Source organism: Ovis aries, chromosome 1 (genome assembly GCF_016772045.2).
Source record: "Ovis aries strain OAR_USU_Benz2616 breed Rambouillet chromosome 1, ARS-UI_Ramb_v3.0, whole genome shotgun sequence".
NCBI classification, from domain to species: Eukaryota; Metazoa; Chordata; class Mammalia; order Artiodactyla; family Bovidae; genus Ovis; species Ovis aries.
The window spans coordinates 179,391,563-179,418,420 of NC_056054.1; the positions used below are offsets into that span (position 1 = coordinate 179,391,563).

Genomic DNA, 26,858 nt, shown 5'->3' on the forward strand with positions numbered 1-26,858 from the left:
ACCCTGTTAATGGAAGTACCCTAGTATCAGTGAAGGATTTTGTATATAAATAAAATATTGCCTTGGAACCTTGATATTTAGCTTTTACATAACACCTCACTCTTGCCCCCAACACCTGTATCATCCAAGACTGGTACTAAAACCATTTCTGGGATAATGAAAACACTCGGTGTTGTGTATTAACCAGCAGCAATTTGTAAGGGACCTTGTGAGACAGAAGGAATGGAACGGGCCTCTGGTGTCGTGATTCGCCACTGCAGTGTTCTGCAGTGTGGGAGGGAGACTGATGACTCATTGCATCGGATGGTTGCCTGTGCTATCTGGATTTTTCCCTGTCTGCAGCACGACTTTTTTTTTTTTTTCAATCTCTCTCCAATACAGGGGAGGGGTACTGTTTCAGTTTGTGGCTGTTAGAATATTGGCTTTAATCGCATTTACTTTTTATCCTTAAAACAGGAGTCCCAACAGCTAACGACATTGTTTAGAGTGTAATCATTAAGTTTATTCTCTGTGAGCGCAGGCACATAACCACAGTGTTTTCATGAAAGCAGCAGTTTTTAAAGTAAATATCATGCTTTTATTTTTTAAACAATTGAACGCAACAGTAATAATTGCATACTGTATTAGAAAGGAGTTATGACATAGCATATAAAACTTGATGTAGCATTAAATTGCATCATGATTGCTTGGATCTTACGGAGATTTGGCATAAGGTTAATTTACAGTATAATCTAACTTGCAGTATAGTTTGCTTATGGCAAAGTCAAACTGTTTTGGGAGATTTTTATCTTAAAATGTTTTTAAAAGCCCATGCTTTTTTACAGAAAGACCTAAGCATTCAGTAGGGAAGCAGATTTTAGCAGTTTTTAATTTTCACTGTTTGCATAGATAACAATGATGGGTGATTAATGGATACAAATTAGTGTGTTATATGGCCATGTCTATTAAACTGCTATATGCTTTGCCCTATTCAGTGATGAAGTCAATCTGTCTGCCTAATTTATCATTTTTATTTTATTTGTGGAAAAGAAGTACTTCTATCTTTTTTTGTAAAACATACATGTGTATCATGAAGGAGAGGGCAAAACTTGTTTGGATTAAGAGGGATATACAAGGGCATACAAAGAATTTCCCTGATTACAGTTGACTGCTGTAACATCCTATTGTCTGTCAAGATTCTGGGAAAATGGTGGGAGGATATTTATTTATTTAGTGTTTACTTGTTTTTCTGCAGTTGGGATACTTTGGTGAAAAAGCTTTAGAATTGTAGTGTCTATCTGTCTGTCTGTATGTATGTGTATCCTTATGTCAGCTACAGGAATTACAAATTTTAGTGTTCAAGAGAGTCTATTACCTTGGACTAAGCCTCTTGAGAAACCTATATGCAGGTCAGGAAGCAACAGTTAGAACTGGACATGGAACAACAGACTGGTTCCAAATAGGAAAAGGAGTACGTCAAGCTGTATGTTGTCACCCTGCTTATTTAATTTATATTCAGAGGACATCATGAGAAACACTGGGCTGGAGGAAGCACAAGCAGGAATCAAGATTGCCGGGAGAAATATCAATCACCTCAGATATGCAGATGACACCACCCTTATGGCAGAAAATGAAGAGGAACTAAAAGCCTCTTGATGAAAGTGAAAGAGGAGAGTGAAAAAATTGGCTTAAAGCTCAACATTCAGAAAACTAAGATCATGGCATCCAGTCCCATCACTTCATGGCAGATAGATGGGGCAACAGTAGAAACAGTATCAGATATTTTGGGGGGCTCCAGAATCACTGCAGATGGTGATTGCAGCCATGAAATTAAAAGACGCTTACTCCTTGGAAGGAAAGTTATGACCAACCTCCATAGCATTTTTTTTTTTTCCTCCATAGCATATTAAAAAGCAGAGACATTACTTTGCCGACTAAGGTCCGTCTAGTCAAGGCTATGGTTTTTCCAGTGGTCATGTATGGATGTGGTAGTTGGACTGTGAAGAAAGCTGAGCGCCGAAGAATTGATGCTTTTGAACTGTGGTGTTGGAGAAGACTCTTGAGAGTCCCTTGGACTGCAAGGAGATCCAACCAGTCCATCCTAAAGGAGATCAGTCCTGGGTGTTCATTGGAAGGACTGATGCTGAAGCTGAAACTCCAATACTTTGGCCACCTGATGGGAAGAGTTGACTCATTGGGAAAGACCCTGATGCTGGGAGGGACTAGGGGCAGGAGGAGAAGGGGACAACAGAGGATGAGATGGCTGGATGGCGTCACCGACTTGATGGGCATGAGTCTGAGTGAACTCCAGGAGTTGGTGATGGACAGGGATGCCTGGCGTGCTGCAATTCATGGGGTTGCGAAGAGTCGGACACAACTGAGCAACTGAACTGAATCCTTGAAAGTTTCTCAAAGTGCTTAACTGTTAAGAGGTTGGAGCCTGAAACTTCTGGAGCAAGGAAACAGTTTCTAGTATCAGAAAATAGTACCTTAGACTTTTCCCTGTGACTCCTGGTGGTGGGCTCTATCTAAGGTTTATGTTGGAGGAGGAAGTTCCTTTTCGAAACTAAAGACTTCGGTTGTATGGAAACCTGAACTCTATACTAATTGCTTGACTTAACCTGAGAACTATCATACGGGCCCTGCTTTCTAAATCCACTTTTGTATTGTTTTTTTCCGTTTCAAGAAAACAAGCCAAAAATTGTAGTGCTTCAAGTATGAGTCTTAAGCTTCAGTTATCCAGGGAGCAATTATTCAGCTTACTCATTGTTTAAATATTTGGGTTCTCTTAAATCAGATGTCTAAAAGGAAGCCTAGTGTATAAGGTGTTTCTTAGGGATCAACACACAGTGAGAGGAAGGGGGCAGGAGCAGAATTTGGCAGAAGTGCAAGGTAAGCCCTGCAGAGCCTCAGCCAACCAGGTGGAGTGATCTGGACTGAGCATTTATTGCTTGTGACAGTATCCCACATTGAACTGACAGGATGGGGTCTTCATATATATACCTCCACTTTCCTCAGTCACCCAGCTCAGGTTGCTCTGTGAAGGGTGTCGATGCGGGCAAGGCAGCTCTTTAAATCTGATCCTGAAGGGCTGCCAGCTATTGGCTTTCCACTCCCTTGTCCTTCCTTGAAGTAGAATCTGGATTTTGCAGTTCTGTCCCTAATATGATAAAACATATGTCTTGAGAGAGACTGTTGTCTTCTGTACCACATAGGATTGTTTAGATGTTTATAATAGAAATCGGCCTACTTAAGTTAATCAGCCTAATCAATTTAAATACTGCACTCAGCCGCTGAGTGCAGTACCTAAAGAGCACAGGCTTTGGAGTCAGGAAGTCAGACTGCCTGGGCTCACAATTCCACCTTTAACTGTTTGCTAGTTAAGAGTTGGTTTCGGAATGTGTTTGTAACCACTTCTCTGCACGTTGCACAATGGTGTACAGAAAGCTAAGTTACTTGGCAAACGTCATATTTTTGTCCTCTTAACACTGACTTTTTTTCCTTCTAGTTTTACACTTATTGAGTATATTCCCTACACTGTACTCATTTATTTTCCAACTGGAAGTTTATACCTCTTATATCACATTTCTTTCTTTCTCCCACCTGTCTTTCCTCTGGCAGCCACCTGTCTGTATCCGTGACTCTACATGTATCTTAATAATCTTTCTTCATTTGCTTTGTTTTTAAGATTACACATTTGAGAACTCAGACAGTATTGTCTTTTTTCCGTCTGACTTATTTCATTAAGAATAATACCCTCTAGGCTCAGTGGCAAGATTTTCTTCTTTTTATGGCTGAGGAAAGTGTTAGGGCTTCCCAGGGAGCTCAGTGGTAGAGAATCCGCCTGCCAGTGCAGGAGATACAGGTTCATCCCCTGGAAAAGGAAATGGCAGTCCACTCCAGTATTCTTGCTGGGGTAATCCCTTGGACAGAGTAGCCTGGCAGGCTACCGTCCATGGGGTGACAAGAGTCAGACAGGACTTAACAACTGAAAAACAACAATGTTCTATTATTTATGTGTACCCTGCCTTCTTTACCCATTCATGGGCACTTAGGTTGCTTCCTATCTTGGCTGTTGTAAACACTGATTTGTTTAAAAATAGGATCATCTTGATTTGATATAATATTAATCAGATGAATGCAAATTTGTGGATCTGGTAAAAAGTGCACCTAAGAAAATATATAGAATTATCACTTAACACTTGATTTTCTTATTAGTTTGATGTCAGTGTTCTTAATGCCTGCTGTCTTTGGCATAAATTAAACAACGTATGCCTAAAAATAAAGTTGAAAACTAGAGAATCATCAGTTTCCTATGGTGGCTAGAATTATCCAGCTGAGTAATAAATCCACAAGGCAGCTGAATCATGAACAGACTCATTTGATTTCCACAAATTATTGCTCATACATTTGGAGGCTCTTATTGTTTAAAGGAAAAAGTTGTAAATACCTATATTTTAAAAATCAGAACAGATACCATTATTGCCTCATAAACATTTCAGAACACCTTCGTGACCCCTAGGAGATTGAAGCATCTGTAAGAAAGTTCTACTGTATACTCTAATGTCTCCTTATTCATCTTCCAAGTTTCAGTTTATTATCCTCTAAGTCACTCTTGTCCTGCCCAAGTTTACGTTAGACCCTCTGCTTTACACACTTCTAAATCACTCTGCATTGCTCCTATGAGAGTACATTTGTCAACTTAATGTAAGTATGTTTGCTTTTATCCCACCAGGCTGGAAACTCCTTGGGGAAGAGATTGTGTCTTACTCCATTGTATTTTCAATCTATAATACTGCACTTGGCATATCACTGATGCTTAAAAATCTGTTTAGTTTTAAGAAAATAAAAGATATGGTAAGACACACATAATAACTAAGGGAAAAAGCTAGCCACTTGGCTAGATTTGGTTCAAATAACAAGAAGATAAGAACGTTAGCTTCTTTTTAAAAATTCTATTCAGTTCAGTTGTGTCCAACTCTTTGCGACCCCATGAACCGCAGCATGCCAGGCCTCCCTGTCCATCACCAACTCCCAGAGTTCACTCAAGCTCATGTCCAGCGAGTCGGTGATGTCATCTAACCATCTCATCCTCTGTCGTCCCCTTCTCTTCCTGCTCTCAATCTTTCCCAGCATCAGGGTCTTTTCCAATGAGTGAGCTGTTTGCATCAGCTGGCCAAAGTATTGGAGTTTCAGCTTCAACATCAGACCTTCCAATGAACACCCATGACTGATCTCCTTTAGGATGGACTGGTTGGATCTCCTTGCAGTCCAAGGGACTCTCAAGAGTCTTCTCCAACACCACAGTTCAAAAGCATCAATTCTTCAGCGCTCAGCTTTCTTTATAGTCTAACTCTCACATCCATACATGACTACAGGATAAACCATAGTCTTGACTAGACGGACCTTTGTTGGCAAAGTGATGTCTCTGCTTTTGAATATGCTATCTAGGTTGGTCATAACTTTCCTTCCAAGGAATAAGCATCTTTTAATTTCATGACTGCAGTCACCATCTACAGTGATTTTGGAGCCCAGAAAAATAAAGTCTGACACTGTTTCCACTGTTGCCCCATCTATTTCCCATGAAGGGATGGGACCAGATGCCATGATCTTCGTTTTCTGAATGTTGAGCTTTAAGCCAATTTTTTCACTCTCCTCTTTCACTTTCATCAAGAGGCTCTTTAGTTCCTCTTCACTTTCTGCCATAAGGGTGGTGTCATCTGCGTATCTGAGATTATTGATATTTCTCCCGGCAATCTTGATTCCAGCTTGTGCTTCCTCCAGCCCAGCGTTTCTCATGATGTATTCTGAATATAAATTAAATAAGCAGGGTGACAATATACAGCCTTGACGTACTCCTTTTCCTATTTGGAACCAGTCTGTTGTTCCATGTCCAGTTCTAACTGTTGCTTCCTGACCTGCATACAGGTTTCTCAAGAGGCAGGTCAGGTGGTCTGGTATTCCCATCTCTTTCAGAATTTTCCACAGTTTATTGTGATCCACACAGTCAAAGGTTTTGGCATAGTCAGTAAAGCAGAAATAGATGTTTTTCTGAAACTTGTGCTTTTTCGATGATCCAGCGGATGTTGGCAATTTGATCTCTGGTTGCTCTGCCTTTTCTAAAACCAGCTTGAACATCTGGAAGTTCATGGTTCAATTAGGCAATATTAACTTACACTAACAGAATAGAGTTAGTAGTCATCAGTATTTTCTATTAGGCTTACTGGTTGGTGCTTCACAGCAATCCCAGTAGATTTTACAAATGAGTCTCAAAAGGTTAAAAGAATTTGATTTGCTTGAGGGCACAGTTTTTAATTTCAAACTCAATTTGTCTGACTCAAAGCCTTGGTCTTTGTTTCTCAATAAAAAGAAGCAGCCAGAATAGATAAAGTGGTACTCTTGAAGAGTTACTCATATGACATTTAGAATATAGTTTTTAGTTTTATTTGTTCTGTTTTAAAAGAAACATTGACATTGTAAAATACTTGAGAACAGGGTATTGCCTCAGGGGAGAAAGAGCTGAAAACAACTGTCCTTTCAGGAACAGTTGAAGACACTAAAGAGAATTTCCTTGGAGAGGGAGTATACTCTGTGTGGCTACAGTAGTTGGAAAAAACAGGGCCAGAGGGTACAAGTTATAAGAAAGTGTTAATAGATTTAGGTTGGATACAAAACAACTCTCTTAGAGGAGATTTTTTAAAATAGAATAGCGTTTTAAAAATTGAAGCCCTGTTTAAATAGTAGGTATTACTGATGAGAGTTTCGTAAGCATTTTACATCTCACAAGGAACATTTTTGACAAAACTGTAATCTAGTCATAAGCCCAGGGTAGGGGGTACTTCAAGTGAAGATACAAAGAGATTCTGATTTATCCAAGATCTCCTGCCGCATGTCACTGGTAGAATTAGGATGTTTCCTAAGTGTGACTCAGTATTTCATGCTGTTTCCACTTTAATAGGCAGATGACCATGTATCATAGGAAATAACCATATTTGAGGAAGAAGTTAGACTGTATTGTTGTAAATTTCTCTTCTGACTTTGAAAATCTTTGATTTTCTGAAGATTAAAATTTGACTTCCTTTGCTTGTTCACTACTTCAAAGCCTTTGCCTAACCTATCTCCCAAATAAATGCTTATCTTTAAACTTTGTTTTTTCTCTTATCTAAGTAGTTTCTAGAAAAACTTCCATCTTTTTAAATTTAATTCTGATCTTTAGCAGTCCCATTCCTCCTTACTCAACAATCCCTTCTGTATATTTAGGAGGCTGGAAAATCCTAACCAACCAGTTTCCCCTTTTCTTTACTTCCTCCCTCAACTGCCCTTCCTCCAATTTAATTTTCCTACAGAATCCAAAATTCTTGATTCTTTGATCCTGACATTTATGACTATAATAAAGATTTTTTCATGATTTCCAATGACTTATGCACTAACTTCATCTTTGCCAATAAATGACTAAAGTGATGGTAGTCTCTTATCTATCACCATCTTTTGTCATCTTTAAGGTATTGGTACTTATCTTGCCCCTTTGCTCATATCCTCACTTGGAAGGTCTCCTTTATTGCCATATGGTTTTGATCTTTGTTTTTACTCTTGCTTGTTTCTTTAATCACTCTTTAATTCTTCCCCGTTAGCTCTGTCCACCATCCCCTTTCTGAAAGCACCAAGAGCATCCAACTAGAATTCCACTGTTAATGACTTTACTGTTACACTCCCCTCCCAAATTGCTTGACACCTTGGTTTGTTGTTCTTGTTCATTCGCTCTGTCATGTCTGACTCTTTGCAACCCCATGGACTGCAACACGGCAGGCTTCCCTGTCCTTCACCATCTCCCGGAGCTTGCTCAAACTCGTGTCCATTGAGTTGGTGATATCATCCAGCCATCTAGCCTTCTGTCATCCCCTTCTCCTCCTGCCTTCATTCTTTCCCAGCATCAGGGTCTCTTCCAGTTCTCCGCATCAGGTGGCCAAAGTATTGGAGTTTCAGCTTCAGCATCAGTCCTTCCAATGAACATTCAGGATTGATTTCCTTTGGGATTGACTGTTGATCTCCTTGTTGTCCAAGGGACTCTCAAGAGTCTTCTCCAACACCACAGTTCAAAAGCATCTATTCTTCCGTGCTCAGCCTTCTTTATGGTCCAACTCTCACATCCATACATGATTACTAGAAAAACCAGTAACTTTGACTAGACGAACCTTTGTTGTCAAAGTAATGTCTCTGCTTTGGTCCACCTTGGTTGAAAGTGGAAGTTACTCCGTCATGTCTGACTCTTTGCATCCCCGTGGACTATACAGTCCATAGAATTCTCCAGGCCAGAATACTGGAGTGGATAGCCATTCCCTTCTCCAGGGGATCTTCCAACGCAGGGACTGAATCCAGGTCTGCATTGCAGGCGAATTCTTTACCAGCTGAGCTACCAGGAAAGCCACCTTAGTTAATGGATTACAGATCTTGTTCCAAGAAATGTAGGATTCTGTAGTGATCCTTCAGTGGCTCCAGAAAGACTGGAAAACATTACTCTACCCTGCCTGAGTGAATCCCCGAGGCTCAGGGTTTGATTTTCCTCTCGTTCTATATTCTTTCTGTCTGGACTCAACTCAGCCTCGAAGCTTACTTTCCAATTACTGGTTCCCCCAACTCATCCCCATTGGTTTACACTTTTCCCACAACTGAATCAGTTTCTCCTCTGCTCCCTGTGTGTTGTCATTTGAACACTTAAGTACTTTTGCTTTATGGTACAGTTGTTTAAAGCTAGTGAAATCTCCTTTTATTCACAATCTTTATTCCCTAAATTTAACACAGTACCTTTTCCTTGGTAGGAGCTTGGTAAACAGTTAATGAATTGAGTCCATTTGTTACCAAATTAAGTTGTGTGTACCCTGCTCAGGCTGTACCCCTCTAAGGCCCCCTGCCTCCACGGGGAAGGTTTTTTCCCCCCTTTCGTGTTACGGCAGCCAAACAATGAAACCAAAGCGGAATTGAAGCAACACAAACTTTTTTCAGTGGCCAGAGAATGGAGAAGTGGGAACTTAGTTCAGTAGTCAAATTGTCCCCTTAATGGCAAGAGGGATTTGCTTTTAAGGAATAAAAGATAATAGGGAGAGGAGTAAGACTAATGATGGGGAAGTATATGCATTAGTTTTCTGGGAAAAAGGCAAGATTTTCCTGCAAACGGACACCACCACCTTTCTGTCCTTTGGTCTGTGACTTCCATTCATGGCTGCAGATAGGAGTGTCATTTTGTACACCAATGTAGTACAAAAAAAATCACTGTAGAAAGAGATTCAGGGTCGTTTGGAGATCAGATTCATCACCATCTTGATTTCAGTTTTTTGATATCCAGTTTTTTGTTTTTCTCTCCCTATAGCTTCCTTTGTGTCCAGACCATGTGATTAAAGATATGTTAGTTCCTGTTCGAGGGAAGGGTTGGTTGGTTTTGAGCAAGGGTCTGGTGACAGCTCTGGTAACACATAGACACAACCCATACTATTTCCAGAGCTTTTCAACTTCTCACCATGCCTGCTTCCCCTCTCCTCTTAATGTTAGATTGATTAAACATCATTCTTCTCATAACAATCTTTGGTTGTTTCCTATTGTTTGTAGGAGAAAGTCCACTAGGCATTCATCTCTAGACCCACAAATTAATCTCTACCTTTGAATCCTTATTTCTCACTGTTGTAGTACAGTTTTTTATTGTAGTCAGGCTGGTCCATAAACTCTCCTGAAATTTTTATTTCCCTTCTCTTGTTATTTCTCTACCTGGAATGCCTTTGCAAGCCTCCTTTTCCTTGCTAATCTTTGAACTTTTAGTAAATAAGAGTATATTATTTGGTACTTTATTATATATTGGTCTGTGACCTTTTCTTTAAGGTTGTTAGGAGACATTATATAGCTTTTTATCTGTGCATGTATTTTATTTCTTTTATTAAATTGTCTATAATAAGTTAGACCCGCAGTTACAAAGACACTTTCTACTTTGGGATCTGTAACTAGTTTTCTATTTGGACTCAGTACATTGTTTGGGTCTTTCAGGTTGTGCATCTTAAAGTAAATAAGTTGAACTAAATTTCCTAAACTGTTCTGTATTCTGCTAAAGGCAGGGGGTAGGGGGAGGTAGGGATGATCACAGAAACATTTTAAAGATAGATTATACATTTAAACTTTTTTTTTAACATAAGATACAATTTGTTAGATGGTAAAAGATAAAGTAGGGAAGGAGGGAGGTATGTTACAATTTTAAATAGATGGGCAGATAGGCAAAAAAGCCTCTCAGAGTGGGGGATATTTGAGTGAAGACCTGAAGGAGGTATAGGAGCTGACATCCAGGAGAAGAGTACTCCAGACAAGGGGAATAGTGTGTAGAAAGACCCTGAGGCGGAATGTGTATGTGTTTTGAGTAATAACAGAGTCCCGTGTTTATGCGGCATGATAAAGGTAAGAGTAGTTGGGGAAGTCAGAGAGCTAAATGGCAGGGCAAGATGTTGCAGGGCTAGAAAAGCCATTGGAAAGACATCGCATTCCTTGTTTAACAGTCCATGGGATATTTTCTGTGGAATACCTTGTATAGGGATACAATTCTGAGTTTTAATAACTGTAGACTATTTAAAACTACAGTTTTAATAACTGTAGACTATCTGAGAACGAGGTAATTTTAACCAAATCTTAAGAATTTTACATTCTATTTTACTTTGAAGAAGTGGTAATAACTACACCAGAGTTCACTACCTATGGCTTCCCTGGTGGCTCAGGCAGTAAAGCATCTGTCTACAGTGTGGGAGACCTGGGTTCGAGCCCTGGGTTGGGAAGATCCCCTGGAGAAGGAAAGGCAACCCACTCCAGGACTATTGCCTGGAAAATCCCATGGACAGAGAAGCCTGGTAGACTATAGTCCATGGGGTTGCAAAGAGTCGGACACGACTGAGCAACTTCACTTCACTTCACTACCTATATTGGTTCTTTTGCTTTAAAGTTTCTAATTATAACTTAATTTCTTTTTTATTATAGGTAAATTAACATGATGGATTTCTCCAAGCTCCCCAAAATACGTGATGAAGATAAAGAAAGCACATTTGGTTATGTGCATGGGGTCTCAGGACCTGGTGAGTAATACATAATAATCATAATAGTAAAAATCCCTAATATCAGTTAATATCTTTTCAAGATGTTTTAGGCAGAAATACACAAGTTTCTCTTCACCTATGTATATTCTGTCTTTAGAAGATTTCATACCTGCTGTAAGGCTGAGGCAATACTTCCACCATAAGGGTTACTATAACATTTATTATCCAAATTTGATAATTATTATGTAAATGTATAGATGGTATTATATGTCTTAAATTATTTTTGTTTTTAAATCTGAGGTTAAAAAACTATAAAGTTTATAGGTTTTATTTTGTGATACCTAAATGTCTGTTAATGTGATATTAAATTTTAGTAATTGCTTTTAGAACATTTCTCAGAAATATCAACCATGGCTCTTTGCATGTATAAATCCTTCTGAGTGATGATTCAGATATCACGTAACTAGCTATCTATAGCAAAATAGTCTTATGACATGATAATGAGAATGGAAAGCAGTTTATGTTTGTTTTGCCCACAACTTGGAGTACTGCATTTTAAATAATAAATAAATCTCCTCCTAGTATTAAGTTTGTTATTCCACGTTTCCACTGCAAAATGGGATTCAGTTTCTGTTGGTAAAACTACTCATTGATTTGTAATCTTTAGTGCCATGAATATTCACTTTTCCTTGTCTTTTTATAAACCTCATGTTGTAATCTTTCTGATGTTCTAATCACAATAGAGGTGATGGTACTTTGGGGTGTTAATACAAGTGAAGATTACCAGTCACTGGGCCGCTTATTTCTCCCTAGTAAGCTTATACTGCTTAGAACTTGGTGTTTGAGCTTGAATTTTTAGCAAATAATATATTTCACTACTTTCAACATCTTCACCATTCAGAGAAACAGTTTTTCACCTTGATGACCATAAGGCCTTTAAGGAAGACAGACTGTACATAGGAAACTTTTAGGGAAAAGGCAAAGAACACTCTCAGAAGAGTTTAGGCGAAAATATTTTTCTGAAATTTGTCAACATTTTAGTTATCTGTGGTATTTCAGTGTGGGCCTCCCAGGTGGCACTAGTGGTAAAGAATGTGCCATGCCGATGAAGGAGACGTGAGAGATGCGGGTTAGTTCCTTGGGTCGGGAAGATCCCCTGGAGGAGGGCATGACAACCCACTCCAGTATTCTTGCCTGGAGAATCCCATGGGCAGAGGAGCCTGGTGGGCTACAGTCCATGGGGTCACAGAGTCGGATGTGATTGGAGGGCTTAGCACACCTTTCTATGCTTTTTAATTATTCTTATAGATACAGAGGTAAATATTGATAAAAGAAATAAACTTCCATTGTTCTAATGTAGGTTAAGTAAATATTAATTCCCTAATAGTTTCTACTTGAATATTACCTAATTCATAGTTCTAATTAATTATATCCGAAGGCTAAATATTGAAATAGACTTACTCCTTTGAGGCCTGCGCAGGTCCCAACCTGTCTGTGGTTTGGGGTTGCTATCTGCCTCATAGAGCAAATTAGAGGCTTTGTCTTCTGGGAAGACAAAAGTCGTCTTCTCCTGAAAAGACCTCTTACACAGTTAGCGTTGGCATCTTCCAGGAATAGGAGGGCAGGAATTGAGACCTTAGGAGTCTGGTAGGGAGAGGCAGAGAGAGAAAAGTTGAGGTTCTAGGGAGACGACATTGGTTGTAACTAGAAAGTTCACAGTAGGGTATTGTTACCTCCAGAACGCGTCACTGTTAACTCTGCCTGGCTTCGTGACAGTCATAAAAATGGATTCCTTAATAAAATACAGTTTCAAAAAAAAACCCACCATAGACTCATTCCTATACATACCTGAAAACATCCAACCTTCCCCTCCTGCCAGAAAAGTAACTTTTGCTTGCAGGGCAACATGATCCAAAATAATAAGTGCAAATTCTAATATAGTATTATAAGAAATAGGGATTCTTAATGAGGCTTTCACTCAGCGGTTGTGGCTGATTATAAATATCCTGTTTGTTGTTATGCTCACTCGTGTCTGACTCTTTGTGACCCCATGAACTATAGCTTGCTAGGCTCCTCTGTCCATGGGATTCTCCAGGCAAGAATACTGGAGTGTGTTGCCAACCTACTCCAAGGGCTCTTCCTGATGCAGGGATCAAACCCGCATCTCTTGCATCTCCTGCATTGCAGGCGGATACTTTTACCACTGCACCACCTGGGATGCCCAAATGCAAATGGGAGTTTTTCTAGGTAGATCTGTCCAGGAAGAGTTTCAAGAACCACTGGTATAAAGTGTTAGAAACTAAAGTGGTTGTTTTATGTGATATTTCTCAAAGGAATGGTGAAAACAGAGCGTGCTGACGATTTTTAGTTTTAGTCTTTTATTATTATTTTTTTTCCCAGTACCCACCATTCCTTGTATTATAGCAACCTAGATTGATCAAAACTTGCCTAAGTGCTTCTAGTTAAGAGTTCAAAGTATATTTGTCGTATAGAACTTCAAAATGAAAATAGTATTCATGTATATCATGTAAACAAGTAATCTTAGCCTAAAGCCTAACAAAATTTTATTCTGTTTATCCCATCTATGACATATGCTAAAAAAAATGTGTCTTTTTGATTAACAAAACAAAAAGAAATGGAAGAAAATATTTGTAGTGATGTGACTATCAGAGGGTTAATATACAAAATACACAAACAGCTAATATAACTCCATATAGAAAAACCAAAACAACCCAATCAAAAAAATGGGTAGAAGACCTAAATAGACACCTTACCAAATAAGACATACAGATGGCCAACAGGTACATGAAAAGATGTTCAGCATCACTAATTATTAGAGAAATGCAAATCAAAACCACAGTGAGGTATCGTCTCACAGCAGTAAGAATGGCTGCCATCAAAAAGTCTGCAAGTAATAAATGCTGAAGAGGGTGTGGAGGAAAGAGAACCCTCCTACACTGTTGGTGGGAATGTAAATTGGTGTAACTACTATGGAAAACAGTACAAGTTTCCTTAAAAATAAAAATAGAGCTACATATGATTCAGTAGTCCCATTCATGACTGTATATCCAGAAAAGAGGAAAACTGTAATTTAAAAAGATATATGTATCCCAGTGTTCATAGCATAACTATTTATAGCAGCCGAAAACCAGAAGCAACCTAAGTATCCATCGGCAGATGATCAGCTTAAGAGGATGTGGTATATATACGCAATGGAATGTTCTTCAGCCGCATAAAGAATGAAGTATTGCTGTTTGCTGCAACATGGATGAACCTAGAGAATGTTAGAAGAAAACCAGACAAAGATAAATATTGTGTGATATCCCTTATATGTGGAATCTAAAAAATAGTGCAAATAAATCTGTATATGAAGCAGAAACAGACACTCATAGAAAACAAAATTATGGTCAACAGTGGGGAGAGGGAGGGAGAGACAAATCAGGAGTCTGGGATTAACAAATGCAAACTACTGTACATAAAATAGATAAGCAACAGTGATTTACTATACAGCACATGGAATTATACTCAACATATTATAATAATCTATAGAAAATCTGAAAAATATATATATATCTGAATTGTGTTATATATGTGAAACGAACAGTGTTTTAAATCAAGTATAATTTTTTTTTAATGTACTTTTTGAGAGACTGTGTGTCCCATAGGTGTTTTATTTTTCCTGTAAATATGTGAGAGAAGTGTATTAACAGACTTATGGGGTATTTTGATTCTATGGAACTGTTCAGAGTCTTGAGTCGTTAAAATACTCACCTGTTCCTTTCAGTGGTTACAGCCTGTGACATGGCAGGCGCAGCCATGTATGAGCTGGTGAGAGTGGGCCACAGCGAGTTGGTTGGAGAGATTATCCGATTAGAGGGAGACATGGCTACCATCCAGGTGTATGAAGAAACTTGTATCCTTTTTACTTCAATTTCTGGCCATTTTCTACAAGTCAGAATTTAAAGATTTTTGGCAAAGGTAAAAGCAACACCAGCAGTATCAGAAACATGGAATGCTGGTGTTTTGAAGGAAGCTGATAGATAGAAGTTTATTGAAAGGTACTAGGAATCAGTGCTCTTATTTTGAGAAATCAGTATTATCTCCTGAACTTTCATTGCTGTTAATATTTCAGTGCTGACTACTTAATTAAGTTTTATTTGCTACAGCTTTTTTGCCATGCAGAAATATATGCTTCAGTTCAGTTCAGTTCAGTCGCTCAGTCGTGTCCGACTCTTTGCAACCCCATGAATCACAGCACGCCAGGCCTCCCTGTCCATCACCAACTCCCGGAGTTCACTCAGACTCACGTCCATCGAGTCCGTGATGCCATCCAGCCATCTCATCCCCTGTCGTCCCCTTCTCCTCCTGCCCCCAATCCCTCCCAGCATCAGAGTCTTTCCCAATGAGTCAACTCTTCACATGAGGTGGCCAAAGTACTGGAGTTTCAGCTTTAGCATCATACCTTCCAAAGAAATCCCAGGGCTGATCTCCTTCAGAATGGACTGGCTGGCTCTTCTTGCAGTCCAAGGGATTCTCAAGAGTATTCTCCAACACCACAGTTCAAAAGCATCAATTCTTCGGTGCTCAGCCTTCTTCACAGTCCAACTCTCACATCCATACATGACCACAGGAAAAACTATAGCCTTGACTAGACGGACCTTAGTCGGCAAAGTAATGTCTCTGCTTTTGAATATGCTGTCTAGGTTGGTCATAACTTTTCTTCCAAGGAGTAAGCGTCTTTTAATTTCATGGCTACAGTCACCATCTGCAGTGATTTTGGAGGCCCCCCCCAAAAAAATAAAGTCTGACACTGTTTCCACTGTTTCCCCATCTATTTCCTATGAAGTGATGGGACCAGATGCCATGATCTTAGTTTTCTGAATGTTGAGCTTTAAGCCAGCGTTTTCACTCTCCACTTTCACTTTCAAGAGGCTTCTTAGTTCCTCTTCACTCTACAGGACCTCTTCTCTCTATGTCAGTATTGGAGTGCTAAATTCTAAACAAAAGCACCTGAAATTAATAAAATTAAAAGTCTTCACAGCTATGAAATCATCACTAATCAAAAGGATTTTTTTCTGTTGTTAGATTTATCTTTTATTTAGCCTTTCACATGGTTTAAAGATTTAAAGGAAACAAATGAATGTGTATATAGTGAGAACCTGCTCCACTTTCGTCATCCTGTATTTGGCCAGTTTTCAAAACAGACATGCATTCATGCAACCAGTTTTGTTAGTTCCACTTACTATATATCCTTCTAGTTTTTTACTTGAACCATTATAAATGTATATTTTTATTTCCTTTTTTTCCCCAGAAGATAGTCTAAGTGCTGTTCTACACCTTTTATTCACTTAAAAATATTTGTATTGTGGAAGATGGATAGATATGTGATAAATAAAATGCAGTGTGTACGGTAGATCACTGTAATATTCTTTTAACTTTGCTGTAGGCTTGAAATATTTTTATAAACAAATATTGGAAATTAAAGTATATTTTGGAGATCTTTCGTGCAAAATTCATAAAAGTACCTGTCCTTTTTTACAGCTACATAGAATTCTAGCATATGAATATACCATCACGTATTAATAAATCTCTTAATGATTGTTAAGTCTTAAAATATTTTTGGGTTGTTTCTCAGTCTTAAGAGTTTAAGATTTTTTCTAATTCTAATATCCTTTTTAAGGAACTGATATTCCTCATCAATATAATTGAAGCAATGTATTATAGAGAGGCTTTTGAATCTGTTTTTAGCCTGTGGGTCCCAAACTGTGCCCAAGGCACTCTGGGCAGCTGCAGCAAACTCATGTGGTGCCCTGGGGATGTTTTAAGGATTTGCGGTAAACACAAGAATATTCGACATCTTCTTAGACACCATGAGAACTAGTAGCTTGAGATAATAAGCAGTTTCATTATCTGACTGCACTATATTCTTGTCGATGATGTCATATCTTTGTGAAGCTGAGTTTTTGGCAATTGCTAAGCTAAAAACCAGGTGTCATATGAAAATGATGTGGATTCGGTATTTAGTCTGACTTCTAGGTTTGGAAATTATAGACTACCCAACAGGCACATTAAATCCCCTTTGCAAGAACTGAGATTATTTAAAAATGAAATTAAAATGTTCTTTTTTCTTTCAATTTATATGTCTTTTTGTTTCAATTAATGTGTCTTTTTCTTTCAAAGTGTTACTTGTTAGACACATAAACTTATTAAAATGTTTGAGCATGATTATTTAGTATATGGAATTATTAAATATATCTTTTGTTGTAGATCTCTATGAAAAAGTTACCAAAACACTCATGATGCTGTGGACTATACGTTTGAGAATCTCAGATTTAGCTTCTTATATGTCATTTCCTGTTATGCTGCGGTTACTTCTTTATTTTATAGTATCTCCAGTATTTCATAGTGAGTTTTCCTCAACCACCATTCCCAGCTGGTGTGTCTGTTGGAGACCCTGTACTTCGCACTGGTAAACCCCTCTCAGTTGAGCTTGGTCCAGGCATTATGGGCGCCATTTTTGATGGTATTCAAAGACCTTTGTCAGATATCAGCAGTCAGACTCAAAGTATTTACATTCCCAGAGGAGTAAATGTGTCTGCTCTTAGCAGAGATGTCAAGTGGGATTTCACACCTTGCAAAAACCTACGGGTATGTCTTTGTAATCAAAATTTCTAAAGTTGGTGAAAGAATGAATGTGAAAAGAGTGTTTAGTGAACTGTTTTGTACTCTTCGTCAAAATAAAAGTGGACCACAGAAGCATAGTTTACTTGTTGTTTTTTTTTTAAGCTCCACAAGAAGGATTATAGAACAAATAGTGTTTTATTGATAAGTGAGGCAAATGAGTTAAATAATGGCAGAGGGTGTTTCCTTGATGTTTATTGAACATTAAATGGCTTGACATTTCTTTGGGTATTAAGCAACAAGTATGTTTGTTCTCTAGGTTGGTAGTCACATTACTGGTGGAGATATTTACGGAATTGTCAATGAGAACTCTCTCATCAAACACAAAATCATGTTGCCTCCACGAAACAGAGGAACTGTCACCTACATTGCTCCACCTGGAAATTACGATACCTCTGTAAGTATCATATAAACTTTAACTCACATGAGTGGCCCCACTGATATAGTGACCCAGCTGTAGAACTCTCAATAGTTATAGAATTCATATTTAATATGTAAGTTTTAAGTTACTTTCATAATTTAAGATATTTTCCTTTAAAACTTGAGCTTAGGAATACAAAAGGCAAAATATATTGTTTCTTTTTGAAGAGAAACAGCTAGTACAGTATTTTCTTACCTTCTTAACTTATGCTACATTATTTAAACCCCTGATTCTTTTCTCTTTCTTTTGGTCACACCATGGAGTATGGGGGAGCATAGTTCCCCGACCAGAGATGAAACCCGTGCTCCCTGCAGTGGAAACACGGAGTCTTAACCGCTGCACTGCCAGGGAAGTTCTCAAACCCCTGATTCTTTAGGCATAGAAGAGACTTTGATCTTAATTTTCAGTCTCTATTCACATAATGAATCATAGAATGGACTGTAAGTTCTTAATCTCAGTGAACTGTTTCAAACTTAGTCTTTTGCTGTTATTGATAATCACATCATATCAAATACAGTAGATACATGATAATCTTTGTGGGCTTAAAGCATCTTTATTGGGAAGGTCATTGTAGCATATAACTTTTTCCCAATAAGATATGATGATAACAATTTTCTAATCATCTCACATGAATAAGTTCTGTGCTCTCTGGCATAATAGAGAACAGAAGAATTAAGATTGGGGTTCTGGGCAGTCAGCTATCCTTACTCACTAGCTTAGAGAATCACTCACCTACAAGTTAAAGAACAGTCCTAAAGTGGAAGTTCAGATTCATGTATCAACAAGATTACAAATTTCTGTAGGTCTTTGGACCTTGAGATCATTTGTGAATAGTTAAAACCATCTCACTGTTTACAAATGTTAAGAATTACTCATTATCTTTTTGCTTTTGTAAATAATTTAAAATATTTAACTTTATTAAATATTTTAGGATTCTTAATTAGGTTAGTATTTTTCATTAAAGCGGTGCAAGCGGATTATAATAAAGTAAAAAAACAAAGAATGGAAAATAAATTATGAAAGTTTTCATTTCTTCCCTCCCTCAGTTCCAGGAATATCTTTTGTATCCTTCAGGGATTTTTCCTGTGTATATTCATGTAATTTATTTAACTGTTTCTCTATTACTTGAAATAACTTCTTTCCCAAAAATTTCTAAACTTTTTTTTTAATCATTAAAATAGTAATAATAAGTGTACCTAGTTTTAAAAAAAATCAGAACGGTATATATTTATAATAAAAGATGTAAATCTCCCTACTTCCACATACCCCCTCTCTAATCCCCCCTAGAAGTCTGGCATTACTTTTTCTTTAGAGGAAGAAATGTTCATAGTATTCTGAAAATCCCACTGTATTTTTATAGGATGTTGTGTTGGAGCTTGAATTTGAAGGTATAAAGGAGAAGTTCAGCATGGTCCAAGTATGGCCTGTACGTCAGGTTCGGCCTGTCACTGAGAAGTTGCCAGCTAACCATCCTCTGTTGACTGGCCAGAGAGTCCTTGATGCCCTTTTTCCGTGAGTTTGAGCTGTGTCCCTTAGTTTTCCCTCAGATTTTTGTATGTGCTTACTGTTTCACTTCTTTATAGATTAGGTTTTATGTGCTAATCCTATAATAGGTTTTATGTAGAGAAATATGTTTTATGTTTTTGCCAGTGCTTATTTAGAGAGTCAGACCATTGAAGATAATTTATTTTTTCGCAATTGCAAAAGGAAAGCATTATTTCTAAAACTTTCTGAAACTTTCTTGTTATCCTATAATTAGTAGATTGATGTCACTATACATTGATGATTTCTAAAATCACCTGGATTCTCTGTGCTATATCCAGCAATCTTTCTTAATTTTATAGTCTGCTCTTTGCCATTTTCTTCAATTGCTTAAAAACCTTTCTCTTTAAGTTTTAGGCATAACCATACTACCCTTTACTTTTAACAAATCACTTCATCTTTTAATTTGCAGAAAAGACTGAAGCAGTGATATGAACTCTTAACTTCTGATCACCAACCCCTGTATGTCTCCCTCCAGCTCTCTTCCCTTTAAACCTACTCTGTGGTGTTCTATTACTCTCTCATAAGATCTTCAGTACTTTGGCTCTTCTTATGTAATCAGTACCTCCTGTTTCTATATCCTTTAGAATCCAGCTTAAATTTAATAGTCTATCGCTTCTATGAAAATTTGTTAGTATCTTAAATTTTCTTGTTTCTTTGTCTTCTGCCATACCCACCTGGTAAAATATCAACTGTGAATCAGTCTGGCTATCTCCTTCTCCCAAGTCTACACGCAGGCTGCTGAGAAAAGCAAATAATGAGTGCAAGTTGGTATCTCAGCACTATGGCGTGATCCTTCCGCATTTCCCTAATTGTCATTCTTCTGCTCTCCTCAGTGACTGTTTCAAACCCCTCCACCTGCCTCAGATCTTCAGCTCTTCTTTCTCCTTCCTTCTCACCAAATGGTCATCTCAGATCCTTCACAAAGAAATGAGGGGCCATCAGATTTGGAATTCTTTCAGTTAACGCATGTTCCCATTTATCCTTTGTTCTTCTTCCTTTTTCTGGTGTTTACCCCACCTCGTGTCTCCTCAGAGACCTTCCGTTAGGTGATCGTCCTTTCTTCTGCCATGTAATGAAAAGAGGCCTGCCTTCTACGCTTCTCTTTCTGCCTTCCACTACTTTTCTCCTTATCTTCACAGCCAAACTTCTTGAAAAAAAGTTGTCTCCACTTTTCCCACTTTAATTCACTGTACCGCTATGGCCATGGTTCCACTCCTCAGTGAAGCTACTCTCGCTAACAGCGTCAGTCACTCCCATACTGATAATTCAATAAATAAGTTAGTATTTTCTTAATTCCTACAACTTTTGATATTGGATATTGCTTTCTACTCCTTCCTCCTTGAAACACCCACTTTCTTTGCTATTCCGTTTACCTTCTTCTACAGGAAGCTATTGCTTATTCTCCATTGCGGGGGCTTCCCTGGTGGCTCAGATGGTAAAGCATCTGCCTGCAATGCGGGAGATCCAGGTTCGATTCCTGGGTCAGGAAGATCCCCTGGAGAAGGAAATGGCAATCCACTCCAATACTCTTGCCTGGAAAATCCCATGGACGGAGGAGCCTGATAGGCTATAGTCCATGGGGTCACAAAGAGTCGGACACGACTGAGCGACTTCACTTTCGCCTTAATTTTGCTATTTCTTAGAGTTTTTGTCTTTTCTTTCCTCATTATACATCTTACCCTCTGTGAATGACTTCATCCACTCTCAAGACTTAAATGTTCATCTATATGTGTTGATTTCTAAACCTGTATCTTCATCCCAGATCTCTTCTGAGTTCCAGGCTCATATATCCACTTTGGATTATACCTTCCCTTTTGGATATCTTACCTGTACCCCCGAGTCAGTGTTTTAAAACTAATCATCATCTTAATCACCACTCCTTTTCTTGAAATTTTGCTGCCTCTCTCAGCAAGTGTCATTACTGTACCTCCAGTGAATCCCTCTTCAAAAATCTGTGACTTCTCTCAAGGATTGTTTTTACTCTCCCACATCTCATTAATGAACTAGTACTATTATTCTGTTCCCTAAATATTTTTCTATCTGCAGCTTTCATCCCTACTCCATGACTGTAATTAAGGATCTTACCCTAATTCCTGCAGTAATCACATTTAAGCACACATCTTCAGTTTTGCCTTCTTTCCGAGTGGTGGTCCATATTAGATAGTTATCCAACTAAAACACATATGTGATCCTGCACTGTTTTGCTTGAAGTGCTCTTTATTACCCTCAAGACAAACACACAATCCTTAACAGCATACAAAGCCACCTGTGATCTGGCTCCTGCTTACCTTCCAGTATTGTCTCAGCCACTTGCTGCCCAACTGCTTCCTTACAGACCATGCTCCAGGCTTCCTGATGGACTTTTAAACCCTCAAGCAGGGCTCCCTCTTGCCCCTGGACTTTTGGTTATGCTGTTCCCTCTGCATGGCATGTTTTTCCCTACATATGGCTGATTTGTGTTTCCTTTCAGATCTTACCTTCTTTCAGAAAGACTTTCCTAACCCCACTCCAGTCCAGTGTCAGACTTTGTACCCCTTCTGTGTACTCCCACATACCTTGAATGGGCTCTGTGATAGCACTTTTCACATTGGATTGTTGAACCTCTAACATGGGACACACCCAGCCCTGCCTTCCCGCCCTGGCTTGAAGATGATTTGAAAGAAGTATGCAGAGCCATAAGATGAATGGACTTGCCTTTCTAGTTTGTCAGAGTCACTGAAAGGTTTCAATGGGAAAACGTTTTAATGCATACTAGTTTCATATGAGAAAAGTCTGTTATCCTTATTAAGGATGCAGTGTTTGTGTGAATTTTATGTTAAATACACTATTACAAAGGAATTTCCCTTAGCATTATGTCTCATTTCTTCTGTCCAGACCCTCCTACCTGACCCACATACTCTCTCACATACACATACACACGTACTTGTGACATTCACTCTCCTCTGCTCTTAAGAGTATGTCCCTCTCCACTCCCACTTTTTAGGGAAAGTTTGAAAGTGGTTGCTAAATGGTTTGTAATCACCAGCTGACTCCACCAGAGTCACCAGTTTACACTACTGGAATGAGAGCTCTGTGAATATAGGAACATGACTGTCTTCCTCACTGCTGTCTCTTTAGCGTCTCCAAGCATAGTTTGTAGTGCCTTGGAAGGACTTCATAAGCAGTTATTGAGTAGGTACATTGCCTTAACACCTTAACAAAAGTCTTGTTTATTAACCTCTGTAACAAGATAGGAAATTCTTAGGTCTTATATTTTACCTCAGAAGACAACTTTCAAAAGTGTTTGGTTTTTTTCTTTTAGCTTTAATTCTGATATTTTCCTTTCATAAACTGATTTATTTAAGCATTCAGAGTATCTTTGCTACTGTTTTGTTTATCTTATTTTCACAGTCCTCTTCTCCAGGTACCTTATGGAACATACTTTCACCTCCCAGCTATTACAGATGATTAATTATTGTAAAACACATATCCTGCTTGAGGTGCAAACAGGGGAGCAGTTGTTATATCTGTCAGTGCCTCAGTCTTTGTATGTACAGTTACAGATGACAGTATTTTAAAGTGCTTGCTTTAACTGTATTTCTCTGTCACTTTTGTCATTGTTGGTCAGTCACTAAGTTGTGTCTGACTCTTTGTGGCCCCACAGATCGTAGCCTGTCAGGCTCCTCTGTCTGTGGGATTGTTTACCGTTAAATCACCAGGGTAGCCCCTGTGTCTCTAACCTACTTTTTTTATTGGTGTGTATTAGCGAGTATTGGTGTATATTAATATATTGGTGTGTATTAGCGAGTAAAGCAATCCTTACTTGTTTGCTTTGTGTAGATGTGTACAGGGAGGAACTACTGCAATCCCCGGGGCTTTTGGCTGTGGGAAGACAGTGATATCACAGTCTCTATCCAAGTATTCCAACAGCGATGTGATCATCTACGTAGGATGTGGTGAGAGAGGAAACGAAATGTCTGAAGTCCTCCGGGACTTCCCAGAGGTCTGTATCTATAAAGCTTCCCATACTAGTCTAGAGAAAATACCACTGATCAACTTTCATTGGCAATTAATAAAGCTTTGTTTTGGATGTGGAGCAATGCTCTTATTCATCAAAGATCTTTTAAGGAATTTTCTAATTATATTTATGATTCAGATTGTATACCAAAGGAAGGGAATTTGAATTTTTCAGTCAAAACACTTGAAAGTTTCTTTTTGTGGTCTGGTTTCAGTTATTGGGAGAAAGATAAAATAGGCAAAATATTTATTTGGTGTGAACGTCACATAGACTTTGTATGGTCTACTAGGTTACTGTAATAATAACATTCCTATTTCCATAAAATAATGGACATTTTTTTAATGAAATGTAAATTCTGACTGTTTTCTTTATAGCGCAGTGGGATAGAGGGAAGAGGTTGGAATGATGGGAAATAACTTCTTTGGGAACACAGATTATAAGAGGGATTAAATATAAACAAGTTGTGAAAAAGAAGTTCTATTTCGAAACTGGGGGAATCACTAATAGATTGTTTGTCTCTAGCTCACGATGGAAGTCGATGGTAAGGTAGAGTCAATTATGAAGAGAACAGCATTGGTAGCCAATACATCCAATATGCCTGTGGCTGCTAGAGAAGCTTCTATTTATACTGGTGAGTGTATGAATTGTAATGAAACAGACTAACATGTGTTCTCTAGTTTAAAGCTAGCACCAAAAATTTTTTTTTTCTGAAGAAATTTTCATTCTAAAGTATCTTCATACATATAACCATATTCCTAGAACTCTTTTTTTTTTTTTTTTTTTTTAATATTGGGCTTCCCAGGTGGTTCAGTGATAAAGAATCCGCCTGCTAAGCAGGAAACTCAGGTTCAATCCTTGGATCAGGCAGATCCCCTGGAGAAGGAAATGGCAATCCACTCCAGTATTCTTGCCCAGGAAATTCCATGGACAGAAGAACCTGGCAGGCTACACAGTCCACAGAGTCAGACACGACTTAGTGATTAAACCACCACCACCACATTGCACTCATTATTATATCTTGAGACTCTGTCCATATAAGACATTGATATGTGTGTGTGTGTATGTGCGCGTGCACTCAGTCATGTCCAACTCTGTGATCCCATGGAGTGTAGCCCACTGGGCTCCTCTGTCTGTGAAATTTTCTAGGCAAGAATGCTGGAGCGAGTTGCTATATCCTACTTCAGGGATCTTTCTGACCCAGGGATTGAACCCATGGTCTCTGGCATTTCCTGCATTGGCAGGTGGATTCTTTACCACTGTGCTACCTGGGAAGCTCCATATGAAATTAATAGAACTGCTTTAATCTTTTTAATGACTTTAAAATGAAGTATCTTCTATTTCTGGGTTTTTTGGGTTTTTGGTTTTTTTTTTTTTTCATGTTTTGTCATTGCTCTGTCTCTGGATGTGTCTGTATCTCTATAACTTGAATTTTCAGCCTTGAATTATAATACTTTGATTATTAGTATGTTTATGTATTTCCATCTTTGCTGCCATTTTCATCCCAGCTTTTGGTACTTTGAATTCTACATCTTCAGGAGTTATAATATTCACATTCTGTTCTGTATCCATAGATACAGTGTTTGTATTAGCTTTAGACCTAGTAAAATGGAGTCAGCGTCCCCTGGCAGCGAGGTCCCTTGACTGTAATTTTTCCATTTGTTTTAAAATTGGACAAATTTTAATTTTTGGAAGTTTTTTCAAGAAAGGCTCATGGAAACTATATTCTCTGAATTCTTATTTCTTTGTAAGTTTGGGTTTTTTCCTACTGCCTTATAATTTTAACAGTAATTTGACAGAATATAAAATTTTTCGATCAGCGTTTCTTGTGCTGAGGAGAGATCTGACACTGGCCTACTTTTTTTCCTTTTGTAAGTGATTTTTTCCTTCTACCCAAAGGAATGCTTCTTTATCTTTGATATGTTATGATTTTATTGGAATATATCCCAGTATTGATAGTTCTGTTAATTTTTTCCTGAGACACAGTGTACGTTTACAGTCTGTGACTTTGTCTTTTACTTTGAAAAAATTTTGAGAATTGTTTCTGGAAATTTTTCTCTTCCATTATGGTTATCTTCAAGTGGAACATATTGCATTTCCTTTATCTGTTTCCATATGCATTGTTTCCTCTCTAATTCTTATTATTTAGCCATTTGTTCATTTTTTCACAGGATAATCAGTGTTTATTCTTTGTATTGCTTCTGATGAAACTTTTATGTTGTTCTAGTTCTTTGCTGAGTTCTGCTGGCTCATGAAACAACCTTTTTTATCTTCCTGTATATTCCTTGAGATTTTTATTTTGTGGTAGGATGCAGTGTTAAGGTTTTCTTTTATTAGTTAATTGTGATCTCAGTTCTCATTTGTTCCTTGGCAGGTTCATTGCTGTACTGTGCTCTTCTTTTTTTTCTTTTATTTTTGTTTAGTTCATATGCTAATGTTTATTGTTACCATCACTTATCTTTGCAGGAGGTGGGAGGGAATGGTTCTTACTGTGATCCACAGTAGCAGGACTTCTTCCTGGTAATCAGGGAAGTTTGTTATAGGATAAAATTATATAACTTATTTTACTTTTTCTTTTGTGCTACCAGCAAAATCCACAGCGACAAGGCCACTTAACAATGAATTCTTTCTCTTCTACCCAGCTTCTTTCACTTTTTACTTACTGAAAAGGGGTATCTTTCTGAATTTTATTTGTCCCCATCCCCCTACTTCCCCTTGAGGCCAAACTGGGTCCATAGAACCTCTGCTGGTACCCCTTTTACTGTGTTCCAGACAACGGACTCTTGGTTTTGCTCCTCAGTATGTACTTTCTAGTTTGCAGAAGCATAGTCTGAGGCTATGCAGCATCAGGTGAATTCTTGGTGTCTTGTTTTTTTGTTGTTGTTTGTTTTGTTTTAATCTCTTTTAGTTAGCTTTCCTCATTATTTTGTTTTGAAGCTAAACACGGCCCCTAGTTTTTGACAGTGGAGTTTGTGTTTCTGTATTCTTGTTCTCCTTGTTTGGTGGTTACTCTCTGAGAAGGAAAGAGTGACATAATCATCTACTATGTTAAGGCAAGAAGTCTACCTCCTTCTTTTAACTGACTACACAGTATCCCTTTGTATGGATATATCACAATCTATTTAAGTGGCATTCCTTTCGTGGACACTTGGATTATTGATAGTTTTTTTGCTCTCACAAA

At 38.2% G+C, this 26,858-nt stretch overlaps 1 protein-coding gene across 5 annotated transcripts in view; it reads left to right on the forward strand.

Moving 5' to 3' along the window:
• Nucleotides 1-26,858, forward strand: part of ATP6V1A (ATPase H+ transporting V1 subunit A) — a 63,320-nt gene that overhangs the window by 18,878 nt on the left and 17,584 nt on the right. For all 5 annotated transcript variants that reach the window (XM_042231548.1, XM_042231558.1, XM_042231553.1 and 2 more), the window contains 7 exons: nucleotides 10,981-11,075; nucleotides 14,821-14,949; nucleotides 17,470-17,684; nucleotides 17,977-18,114; nucleotides 19,499-19,650; nucleotides 23,503-23,665; nucleotides 24,203-24,311. In XM_042231548.1, the coding sequence (XP_042087482.1) occupies nucleotides 10,991-11,075; nucleotides 14,821-14,949; nucleotides 17,470-17,684; nucleotides 17,977-18,114; nucleotides 19,499-19,650; nucleotides 23,503-23,665; nucleotides 24,203-24,311 (991 nt within the window). In that variant the 5' untranslated portion in view covers nucleotides 10,981-10,990. The remainder of the gene's footprint in view (nucleotides 1-10,980; nucleotides 11,076-14,820; nucleotides 14,950-17,469; nucleotides 17,685-17,976; nucleotides 18,115-19,498; nucleotides 19,651-23,502; nucleotides 23,666-24,202; nucleotides 24,312-26,858) is intronic.